Below are 13,016 nucleotides of genomic sequence, written 5' to 3'. Positions count from 1 at the left end.
AAAACTATTGTGAAAGTTAATTTTTCAAAAATTTTTTATTTGATTTTTATATACAAAAAATTTTTTATATATCTTTAAATATTTGCAAAATAAAGTTATTAAGCCGCTCGGAACTATTTGAACTTTAATTTTGATAAGAAGTTTGCGCCCCATTTTTAAAATTTAAATTTGGGGACGTTATTGAGCAGAACTCTTACTATGAATTATAGGGAACTCTTAAATCTTTTGAAAATAAAGCGGGAATTTTAATCAGAGAATTATGGAATTTTAATGTCAGGATGACATTAAACACACACGTAAGATAGATTCAGAGCCAAGCAAAAAGCACATATACAATTGAATGAGTTGCTTTAATGAGTATGATTAATGTTATGAATATAAACAACAAATATATATTGATGAATTGTGTACTCTATATTTTATCAGTTCTATTAAATAATCACTATGTTTATCCATGTTAATTATGTTTGTTTGTGCGATCATTTATTCTTACTAACAGAACATACTAAATCTATCTTGGGAATTTTAGATATCGACCTGCATATAGATAAGTTAAGTTTTCTAGGATAATTATAATGAACTATAGTTTTACTCAAGATAGCTAAAAATTAGAAAGTAAAAATAATATTTATAATTTATCGATAAAATATAAACATATTATGAAGTAACTTTTATTTTATTATACACGAAGTAGGCTTTATATGTTTTCTATCTGTAACCAAGCAAATATATTGTAATTGCAATAATATATTGTATACTGAAGTTTTAACGTTTTAATTGAATGGAATGAATGGAATTCAGAAACTTTAGAAAGCACTATCTGTTAAAAAAATAAGTAACGTAAAACTTTTATAAATCATTTCTCATTTACATATATATACATAGCATTTTAATATTATCACTAATTGTAAGTTTACTATGAAACTGATGTGAAATTAATGCGAATTACTACACTTAAGACAAGAAGAAAAATATTTCACAACTAAAGTAAATGCTTTTAGTTAATATGCAATTAGTAGTAATTGATTATTATTTTTACTATCATTATTATTCTTTTTGAAAGGAGATAAAAATATAAAAGTGGTTAATTTTTGCCCGGAAAGCAAAATTTGTATGTATTTTTATAGTTTTTAAGCTGCAAAATTACGTGGTGTTTTTCATGAACATAATGGAAACATGTAAAAATGCGAAAGAAGCGAGTAAATAAGCACGTGTGCTTATAAAATAAACCATAAAAATGAAATACACAAGATTTTTATTACGTAAAGTTTCACCCCTTGAAAACCATTAAATGGATAACATTTTGTTGTAATAAAGTTGAAATAGAAAAAAAATGTTTTAAACTTATTTATTATTACGTAAGCAAGCATGCACATAGACACACATACATACAACAATAACGACGTGCAAAATCCGATCGCGCAATCTCTCCGTGGCGTACATCGCGTAACATTGATGCCGGCGATATTAGTGGAACTGACATTAAGGATTAATTTTAATGTTAATAAAATAAAAATTAAATTGTCATTAAGGGTCCGGCATTTATGAGTCTAGAGCTTAAACGTGTTAAGATTTAAAGGTCTGAAGCATAAGAGTCTAAGGTTTAGAAAATCATGATTTAGCTCTGAAGTTTAAGAATTTCGAGTTTGACGTTTAAGGATATGGGTCTGAGGATTAACCGTTTTGGGGTTTTTAAGAGTCTGGAGTTTAAGAATCTAAGTGTTTAAGAGCTGGAGATGACGTGCGAAGTGCGTATATTTGACTCTCGTTTTACATTTTTCCGAATTTTTATTTCTTTTTATATTCGAACTCTATCACAACATATCATATTTGATGATTTTCAAGAATACTCCATAAAACAATCATTATATATTATCTTTTTTTTATAGTATATCTGTGTTTATTTTATCACTTCTTTCACATTTTTATATATTTTCCCACTATCTTCATGGAAAACTAATTGTGCACCACGTAATTCTGCAGCTTAAAGACTGTAAAAAAACATACAAATTTTACTGTCCAGGTTGGGGACAAAAATTGACCACTTTTACACATCCTCCTAAGTTACGGATTTATAAAAGGATAAAACGAACTTACTATAAAAACGAGGAACAGTCGATACCAAGCATGCAAGATATAAATTGAATAGCGCAATATGCATTAACTTGCAACTAACTTGCAAATAACTTGCAAGTAACTTGCAATACTTGCGTCAGAGAGAATGTAACAATGCACTTTACGCGATAAAAAGTAACGCAATAGCTAATCAACTCCACGTTCAAGGAATAATAGACAATTTAAGAGGCACTTGGATACTGTGTTGTCTCTTATCTCTATGTTATACAAATTACACGTGTCACACATGGATATAAGAATCATTTTATAAGTCATGAGGAAATGTAGTCTAAAGAAAAAAAAGAGGAAATGCAAGAGAATAAAAAAAAACTGTAGACTAATAGAATCGATAATTTGCGTATACTAGCTAAAAGCGAAAAACATTAAAAATGATATAATAGATTTGGTTATATCTATAATGTTGATATTTATAAATTTTTGATGTGATTTATGGTTTTGGTTTGATAAATTGGTAAATTCATTTCTTGATTTTTAATTAAAATTCCCGATTGGAAATATATTTAAATTTAGGCGATGAATAAAATAAAAATATTTTAGGTTATTCACAAAAGATTATGCGTTTACTATAAATACATATAATATATACATAATTATGTACGCAACAAAGAATAATGAAGTTACCTGAAAGATGATAAAGTAGTAATAAAAGAACGATACCTCTTTAATAAATCTTGATTTTATACATAAAACTTATCTTTGAATTTCTTTAATAAGAAAGAGAAAACTTTATGTTGAACTCAGTAATATTTGTTTTATTTTAATAATAACGCACAATTTATTCTTAACTTAATTAGTGAATTTTGACCGATTATTATAATTGCAGAAATCGTATATCATTTTAATATATCTCTAAATCTAAATTAGTGAAATCTTATTGATTTGCAGTGCTATAATTGTGATTATCAGTGATTATTTACTGTCTTTCGATGATTCAGCTTAAGAGAGGGGTCTCTGATTGATCGGAATCAGTGTCTTATCATTGAAAGACAGTACATAATCACGGATTGATATAATTAGTATATCACTGAAATCAAAGGCTGTTTACCGCCTTTCAATGAGTAATACATTGATTCCGATTTAGAGAATACGAGTACAATAACAAATGAATGGTTTTTTATTACAATATAAACAATATAATTTATTTGTAATAATAGTATAATTTGAATCAAAAATTTTAATTTAAAAATTTATTACGTATACATATGCATAAATCAAGAATACTGACGTATTTTACACGTTATGTTCTAATTATTTAAATTAAATTTGAGATATATCGGGATTATTGCTGATATTTTTATTTTATTTTATTGCATACACGAAGAAAAGTTGAAATAACACTGTTTCATTTAAATTAACTGAAATTTTACGATTTCTGTTCAGTCCGTTTCATCTTTTTTCCAATTTTTTATTTCTAAATTATCATTCATGTTCAATATTAAATCTTCTTGTTGATTTGTTCAGTTTTTTTGTAATCAGTTTTTTTTTATATTAAAATTCTTTTATTTTTATAATTATTTATATAAATCACATGTACAATGTTAACAAAGTATATGATACATATACTTCAGTATATTTTCTATATTATATATCTCTTATAATTACAGTAAAAATAATTATTCTAAATTCTGAAAGAGTTATAGATAATTTACTATGTTTGAACATTTTCAACGTGTGACTGTTCTGATCTTTGAGTGGCACTTCTTGCGGTCATCATATCTTGAATTTCCTATTAACATTGGCAATGATTAACATGCAATATTTTATCCGCCGAATCTAAAATAAAACTTTGTCTCGTAATGATATACAATATGTGATCGACTACCTGCAGCGTTTTTCCTTTTGTCTCTGGCACCATGGTGAGCGAATATATCAAGCTGATCATGATGATCACTGCGTAGATCCAAAAGACGTATTTCTCTGTGATGATATCTACCAACGGCTGATACGTCTTCGAAGCGACAAATGCGAATACTGCTGACGTGATGCTCCCAACGAATCCAGCTATACTTTTCAGATCGGATGGAAATAATTCGCTCAACATTGTGCTAGGCACCGGTGTGAGTCCGAAACACATTGTTGTGAACATCAAGAATGATAGGATCATCAACCATTCGAGATTACTCGGATCGTAGTCGTAGTCCATCAGGAAGAAGTGTAAACCTAACAATGTCATACCGGTCATCACGCCAAAGGATGATATCGCTAACAAAATTCTGCGACCGCAACGATCGATGGCAATTGCCCCCATCCAGCCGATAATTATACCTGCAAAATAATTAGATAAAATAATTTAATCCTCGCGACTTTGACAGAAGTATAAACGGAATTTAAGATTCGTCATAATTAAAACAGATGTAAATAATTAAGGTATTAAAACAGTTCTATCAATATAAGATAATACGAAATCGGGATAACAGTTGATATTTGTATCAAAAGTCAAACATACTGACTGCACTGACGATAATTACTAAGGTCGAAGGCGTAATTGATGTGACCATTGCCTTTCTCACGATAATCTCCATGTAAAATACAATAGTGTTTAATCCACTGAGTTGCATGAACATAAATAATAGTATTATCATTATCAAAGAGCGACGATTTTTGGGCTCTTTTAGTTGCTCTAATCGTTCCTTCATGCTCATCGCACTTGTTGACCTGACGAAATGTTCTACGGCTTCTATTTCGCTTTTTACATCAGGTTTTCGATAATACCATCGAACGGCTTGTTCTGCTCTAGAATTATAAAACAATTACATTCGCATAGCATTGTCAAAATTTATATATAGAAAATATACAAGATATTCCTCAATTATAATTATCGTAATCATCCTACGATCGTTGATTGATAATTTTACTTTTTATATATATGCAATGCACAATTATACTTTTTGTTCGTTATAACTCTTAAATACTTCTATTTTATTTTTTTAAATGTAAATTATGCTTAAGAACTATGCTTAACAAAGAAATGTGGGTAGGTGTGACATGTAATTTATTTAAATCGATGTGGATTTGTAAAAAAAATATGAAATGTCTTTTAAATATTATTAAATATTATTAAAGCAATTAAAAAATAAATAAATAATAGAATTTAAGATATTGAAATCTATCTCACATCTACTGTGAATAATAAACACGATATTTTAAAAACAAAATTATTAGAATTGCATTTTTGTAAAATTGGTTGTGCCGCAGAATACGACACTTTTTTTAATATTGTATCTTATTTACATTAAAAATTATTTTAGATAAAATTTAATGATAATTATGTAATTATATAATGAATCCAAAATGCGTTTTTTAATGAATAGCTCATTTATTTTGTGAAATCATTTAGTTACTTGTTTATTTTTCCGTTCCGGTTAACTATTTGATTTAATTATTGAATAGAGCAATTAATCAAAGAAAATCAAATACAGCTGTGTTTTTCAATCTACAGGAATCAGTTCCTAATGTACATATAAATGTTTTTTTTGTCGAAAAATCTGGCCTAATATGTCAGAAACATTTGTGTACATACTTGATGTAAAATGTTTAATTTTTTAAGACTTACATAAATTTTTATGTATACATAATGTTAAAAAACTAATTCGTATACAATTACATGGTTTTATTCTAGAAAGTGTCTAGAATAGCAAAAATTTTAAAAGTTATAAACTTAGAGAAAAATAAATTCAAAAAAGAATGAACAAACTTTTTGGAACAAATTTTCTTTTGATGTTTCTCTTTTCTTCAAAAACATTAGAAATATCTATAATGGTATGATAACTTGGGCACAATTTAATACTTAATAAAATATGTTTATAGCCATAAATTATGTAATGCGCTAAGTTTATTCATTATATTAATCGAGAAATTGTATGACATACGATGCTATTTATCGAACGCTAAAATTATCGAAATATTAAATTCATTAAACGAAACTTGCTCTAAACGATGTTTATCATTCTTTTTTGTCACATTATATCACTTAAATAAAAATACTATTATTAGATGAGAAAAACTTGCTATTTAAGGCGGGATCAATCATGACTTGTTAAATAAAGATAATAGTCGGATACACAGTAAAAAATAAAATGCAAAAAAGGTCCACTCTAATTTTTATGTTAAAATAATTCAAAAGTTAAGTTGAAATAACTTAAGATAAGAATTATTTTAACTTAACTTTTGAATTATTTTAACATAAAATTTTTAGAGTGGACCTTTTTTTACATTTTATTTTTTACTGTGTATAACTTGAAATATCTATTTTATGAAGCAATTGTACAAAGAAAGAGAATCGTATTCACCTCTTAGTGTTATTGTGTCGCACGTAATAATACGGCGTCTGCGGCAGGAATGGAAAAATAGCCATGTAGCATATCGTTATTATCAAGCTAATGATACCGAAATACATCATTGGCATATTGGGACCCATTATATTACCAAAAAGTGTGCCTATGGGCAATCCATTGATAATTACACACACCAAGGCGCCACGGATCGATGGTGCGGAAATTTCACCGATATAAATCGGGTAGCAGCTGAATATCATTCCCATTGATATACCTAATCAAAATAATATAATTAGTGACAGATGTAGAACTATATATGCATAGGCTCTCTGGACTAAGTTTAATAATGAATAAAATCCTGTAAAGTAAGCATGAAATTGAAAGCGATTGTTTAAACACTAGAATAGAAGACAATAAGTTGATTGAAAAACTAATGAATAGAATATTAAGGAAGGGAAAGATTAGCATTATGAAAGACATGATTGAATCGATGTATCCTGTCTGTCAAACAGTTATCGTTACCTGAAAATATTCTCGAGACGTACAACCATAAAGGGGAATTGGCACATATTATGCAAATCCAACTGAAAATCATCGGCACTCCCGTGAATAGAACAGACATCTTGCTGCCGATATATTCTAAAATGAGAGATCCAATGATGGCGCCTAAGAGGCGTCCGAGTGGTAATAGAGAGGCTATCCAGGATCCTTCTTCGAACGTTACGGGAAACGGCGGATTCTCACCGGTTAGTTGTGCTAAATAAGGCGATGTCCAACCGATTGCGAGACCAATACTGATGTTTAATAGACATACTATAGCACAATATTTTGTTATATATTATATAGTATAATCGATGCGCATTCATTTTACATGCATTCATTTATTAAAATAGAAATCTTGTCTTAAATTGAACTAAATTTCATGAATTAACTAACCTGTTAGAGTTGCAAACCATTGAGGCCACAATTGAAATAGAGCTTTGAATATTTTTGCCATTTTTATTTCAAATTCACCACGGCGTTACTCTCGTATCTGTAATAGAAACAGGAATGGTAAGAAACAGATATTACATTATTTTATATGATTGCAATTGTTTTCATTCTTAGTCTTTTATATATATTTCGTTTATCAAATGATGAATTTTTTCAGACTTGCTAATTGCCTATTGGTGAAAAAAGTCAAGGTGACAGAAAGTTTCTATTCAATAGCAAATTAGCACGTTCAAAAAACTTGTCGTACGAAATATTAGACAGATGTGTGTACAACTCACAAATTTAATAAATTGCTAGGCACATGCAACATTTAGAATAAGAATCAAAAGAATATAATGTCTACAGCAGCAGACACAAATGCTGTTTACGTAAATACACAGATTTATCATTACAAAAGTATCATAAAATATCCTAGATGTTTCGTCTTGCGATTAGAAGTTCTCTTAAATTTATATATAGTTAACAATAAGTATAAAGATTAATCGTCAATATGATACGTTGAATTCTAAGTAATCGAAGCGAAAGTCATGTTAGAAGCAATTAATTAAATTAAAATTTATCGCAACCGTTCAATAGTTCAATAGATTGTCCAGTAATGAAATGATTGGCATTCGAATAAAGCACATGGGCTACGTTCCCTTTGGCGCTCACAGCCAGCGTTTGCGATAAGCATCATTCGTCCTTGTTTAACATTTGGTACGCAACAAGGATGAAATGATGTTTAAACCGCTGCGGGCACCTAAACGAACGCAGTCATAGATAATTCATTACGTCCAAAATATGTGGTCAATTGTAATTTTTAGCGATTTAATGTACGAACACACCGTAAAATTTGTACAAAATAAAAACTTGCAACTTACGTATTATAGACGGAGAATCGAAGATTGATATGTACAAAACGTTGGTAATCTTGTAAGAAACCATCGTTAAAAACAGTCAGTATAAACACATTACTTCTATTAAAGCAAGAGAAAGAACGCATAAACGTTTAAGTAAATAAATTAGAAAATATAACAGAGGTTAGGCAATTTTGCATCGTTCTATAAGGTCAAATGTGCTTTTGCTTATATATGAAAATCATATTAACGATTGAGTTTTATACTTATTGCTATCCATGTATTGAAGAAGATTTAATTATGAAACGTCTAATAATTGAAACGATATTTTTGTAATAATAAATTTTGATATATGTACATATACATGTACATATAATATGAACAACCTGTATCGGCATTTAAACACTATTATATTCTTTTGATTTATATTTGTCAGAATTAAATTTTACATTATTTAAAATAAGCCTCGAAAAGTTTTGGAAATCTGTTCGCCCGCAGATACACATCTATAATGTATCGAAAAAATTACGGTTATCTCCGGCTTGAACTGTCACTTCATCGGATTCACACACATCGGTGCTCGTTTATTTCACATCGGCTACTGCGCGTACATTTTTCATTTATTTGGCGGCGAAAATCATTTTTCGACAATGGGATACGTCAATTTCGCGACGAGTCGGCTGTGACGTGTGTCGATAGTATGTACAAGCTTGATTCGAGAATAAATAGTCGTTGTGGTTTTTTTTTCTGCGACAAACGTGTATGAAATAAGGCACTTGTATTAACGTGGATTAGGTATTGAATGAGAAGAAAATATGGATGGAATGAAAACGCGTATAATAACTTTTTAATTCAAAAACACGCATTGCCTTTAATATTTAAAATTACATTGACTGCTTTACTGTGCAAGATTTTTCCGATTTGCACGTACACATTAAATTTAAATATATTATGTTGTCACTTTCTTTACGTATATTTATAACTTGAGTAGAAATGAATTTAGTCGATCTGATTCACAGTTTAATGATTGGCTAATATTAATTAGTTTTCTAACTCATCAAGGTTATAATTACTGGTTGCAATGTTCATTATCAATTTATATGATGTAACTGGCTGCGTAGTCACCAATTTTGGATTTGTCAGCAGATTCAGATTGAGGGTGTTTTATTTCACGAAAAATTTATTTAGCAACTGAAAATCTATAATATACGTAATGTGATTATAGATTTGCGTAACTATAGATTTTCTATACTAATAGTGTAATTCGAAACACAATCTTTGTGTACCGAATAAATAACAAATTACAAAAAAAAGATGATATAAATAATTCAGACCACATAACTAGGAGCAGCGAATATCATAGTAGTTATGTAAAACACAAGTTTTTTATCTCATGACTAGACGGATATAAAGTTCAATTTCTTGGAAACATGATTGCATGAATAATTTTGCGTAAATAGACGTTAACGTTGAAAAATTTAAATTAATTTTTAAAAAATAACAATATAAAAATAACAATATAAACTCTACGGCCTATGTTCTTACTTTTCTACATCAATTTATTTCTGAAATTCTATATATATAACGTAAACTATAATGCTTAAAAATGTATATAAAATATCTATGTATTTATCGGTAAAAGTTAAAAATAGTTGGACTTTGAGGCTTCAATATATAAGTAGTATGTAAATAATAAATAAAATCATGAAAACAATAATCAGCTTACAAGTCAAGCTAGATTTTTGTGCTGAAATTATTCAAAATAATAAATAAAGGTCGAAATGTTTTTTTTTTATATTTTGAATAATTTGTTTAGTATTACAAACTTAACTTAGGGTAAGCCCATTATTATTTTTTGTAGATTGCGCCGTAGATGCGCTCCACGTTGGCTTGCGGGATAAATAGGCCGTCACAATAAACGTGGCCGAGAGACTGATGTTCTCTTGGTTTTTCTTTATTAATTGAGCACACTAGAACGAGCATTTACATCTCAATCGAGAAATTACCCACAGCCGGCGTAAAACGATCCGATCTGTCGGACGGTTTCTTGCAGAGAGAGCGTCTCGAGAGCCGAGCGCGAACGAAGGCTACCGGAGAGCTGCGAAGATAACGGGCCCGTGTGTGAGCGAAAACTAGAGGGCGCGGGAAACTTAAGCATAGCGCGCTTGGCAATGGACGCAAAGAAAAATAAATTCTATTTATAGTAATCACGACTTATGAGTAACTTCGAAACTTATTATAAATACCGAACATTTTTATTAAAATTTATTTTTATTTTTTCCTACGCTGCGCGATATTTTGCATATATAAAATCATGATTATCCGGTTATTACATACAAAAATATTATTGTTCGTGTCCGTAAATATATATATATATATATGTGTATACACACAAATATATCATTACTTTGTTATCGCAACTGTAATCGTTGCGGTGAGAAAGTAATGATTCTTTTAAAATCTGATCATAAAAAAAACGCAATTTCAGTTTTAACGAAATGCAAAGCTTTGAAACGAAATACTCGAACATGTCATGGTGTTGAAAAAAAAACACTCAGGAAAAATTGTGATATTTTTAACAGTTTGCAAAAAAACCTATCAAGCTTTATAACGGTACACTGATGCTGTTAATGGCATCGCTCGGAGACCAATCGTAAGTGCTAAGTACACACGCAATGTACCACTATAATAGAAAAACTATGATTCTCTATTTGCGTGTTCAGTGAATCGTTGAACATTGTGTAAAACGTTCGAATACCCTTTCATCACAAAAATTACTACGTACGTTTAATCAATACGAGTTATCTAGTTCTAAACCGTCAATTTTAGCTGTCACTGTGAAATTAACGATCGCTGTCGAATAGGTACCTCAAACGATCGCGCATTCTTGCGGTTGCGTTCTTCGACGTGTAACACGTAACAAAGTAGTTTTCTGTTTTTTCTTTAAACAACGAAATAAGAAAAAAAGATAACATTTTGATACGAAATATTGCGCGCTTGCTTTACTTACAGTAACGTGAACATTTAATGCATATCCACTTATGTAAACTTCACCGTAAGAGATACCGGTCTCTCGTTTGCGTAAAAGAGGAAATTTTATCTATGTTTTTAGTAATGCGGAATTACGTCGCATGATTTAAATTTTATTAAATTCAAAGGATTATTTATTTATTTTTTTATTTAATTTAACTATCAAGAATCAATATTCACAGCAGAACTTGAAATCGACGTAAAACTGCCTTAGGTTTGTTAGCTTCGAGAAGAAATACTTGTTTGTCGCTCGAACGATCTTCTCTATTCGGATATTTTTTCTCGTTATACGTATCTTTGAGAAAACTCACTTTTCACTGAAAACAAATATCAAGACACAGGTTTAGCTGCTAAAAGCAGATTTACAGTTGAGTGATCCAGCGAAAATAAAAATTGTTGCGTGTTTGCGATGCGAATCTCACTGAACGGCGATTTTCCGGGCACGACGTTAGGGCGAGCGACGGCGAAACCGTGGAAGCCGGGAGCTAACTTAAATGGAACAAAATAGGGTTATGTCACACGAAAGGGTACTACCGTCCTCCCTGGTCTCTTACGGCTGGAGGATAATAGCTTTCGAAACGCAGTCTCTCGGAACTCCCGGTTCTTGCGCCGCGAAGTATTTCGTCGCGTTGCGTCACGCGGCTTCTCTTTAACTGACGAGGCGGCAAAAGTGAATGAGGAGTGTGCTTCGCTGTTTACATCGCATTATCTGTAGTTGACGAGTTTATGATCCCTGACACTGCTACTTTCACGCTTACCTCATTCTTCTGTTCCTTTACGGCCTCCGTTTTGGCTGTCCCTGCTGCGCGCATGCCGGGAAGCGGGTGGTTGTTATCCAGCCGCCTGGAGCTTTCGTGAAACGTCCATTATGGATACTACGTTACGTAATTAGGTACTTTAATACGGTAAGTCAATTCTTATTATGTGTCGCGCAAGCTTCCTGTCGCTTGCGTTCGCAAACCCGATGATTCGGCGCGAACCCAAAGTCGGCGACTTACTTATCGCATTTGTTGATTCTCGTCATCAGAGTTGTTGACGTTACTTACCGCGTTTCAATTTAGCAACTCATTTAACATCCACACAGCGTTTCTTATTTTGTTTACGTATACTGTTCATTTTAACGCCGCGTGATCGATAAAAATGATATACGAACTTGGCTTTATGTGGATTTTTGTGTGTATGCCAAATAAATATTTATAATTATACGAAATAATGTCATGTCGCGTGAACTCGGATTAAGGCAAACGTTTTATTTCGTTAATCCGCTGTTGCTTACGAGAGATAGGAAGATATAGCGTCTACGATATATTTCCTGTGAATACGAACAGGCTGGAGGAACGTTTCCTAGGTAGATGAAGGCGGTATATTGCTACAAGCAGCGCTAGTGAATTACACGGGACTTCCTGCGCAGAAGGAACTTACAAAGTGGAGACCCGTGTAGCGCGCCGGTAGACCGGTGGGGAAGGACGACATTACTTTACAAGCCCTTAAATAGTTATTAAAAATATACGGCTTTCTTGGTTTTTTATGATTTAGTTTTTTTTATTCAACACAAAGTTTTTAGACAAAGTTATAATGCTATTAATATTAATCAAGATAATCACGTATAAATTTATAATTTCGTAAATTTATTGCTTCCACGGATTCTGCGATAAGCTTGAGCAAATTTGCTATGCAAACAAATGCACGCGGCAGTCCTATCTAACGTGACGTACTGATCTGCCAATTGCATTTTGACTAGGGAAGA

General features: G+C 31.0%; 2 protein-coding genes across 8 annotated transcripts in view; one reads left to right on the top strand and one right to left on the bottom strand.

Moving 5' to 3' along the window:
• LOC113003147 overlaps positions 1-13,016 on the top strand; it is a 208,417-nt gene that overhangs the window by 89,808 nt on the left and 105,593 nt on the right. The window lies entirely within an intron of this gene.
• On the bottom strand, positions 2,926-12,258 carry LOC105196411 (facilitated trehalose transporter Tret1). 7 transcript variants are annotated; one of them, XM_026131286.2, is made up of 7 exons: positions 11,581-12,251; positions 7,347-7,443; positions 6,933-7,223; positions 6,426-6,684; positions 4,583-4,869; positions 3,959-4,401; positions 2,933-3,862 (listed from the first exon to the last, which is right to left on the bottom strand). In XM_026131286.2, the coding sequence occupies exons 2-7, from the start codon at positions 7,405-7,407 to the stop codon at positions 3,785-3,787; spliced, it is 1,419 nt and encodes a 472-aa protein (XP_025987071.2). In that variant the 5' UTR covers positions 7,408-7,443; positions 11,581-12,251; the 3' UTR covers positions 2,933-3,784. The 7 variants fall into 7 exon arrangements, with proteins under 7 accessions (XP_039307442.1, XP_039307443.1, XP_039307435.1 ...); XM_039451508.1 differs by having other exon boundaries at positions 2,926-4,401; positions 6,933-7,204; positions 11,804-12,258; XM_039451509.1 differs by having other exon boundaries at positions 2,926-4,401; positions 6,933-7,204; positions 12,028-12,258.

The sequence above is a fragment of the Solenopsis invicta genome, chromosome 1 (assembly GCF_016802725.1).
Source record: "Solenopsis invicta isolate M01_SB chromosome 1, UNIL_Sinv_3.0, whole genome shotgun sequence".
Taxonomy (NCBI): Eukaryota; Metazoa; Arthropoda; class Insecta; order Hymenoptera; family Formicidae; genus Solenopsis; species Solenopsis invicta.
The sequence above is the reverse complement of the archived record's forward strand: the minus strand, read 5'-3'. Positions and strand labels throughout refer to the sequence as shown.

Coding starts and splice junctions, on each gene's coding strand:
- LOC105196411 (XM_039451498.1), bottom strand. CDS start 7,407: ATGGCAAAAATATTCAAAGCTCTATTTCAATTGTGGCCTCAATGGTTT. Junction 6,685..6,932: donor CGTCTCGAGAATATTTTCAG/GTAACGATAACT, acceptor TATTTTGATTAG/GTATATCAATGGGAATGATA. Junction 4,402..4,582: donor AATTATCGTCAGTGCAGTCA/GTATGTTTGACT, acceptor ATTATTTTGCAG/GTATAATTATCGGCTGGATG.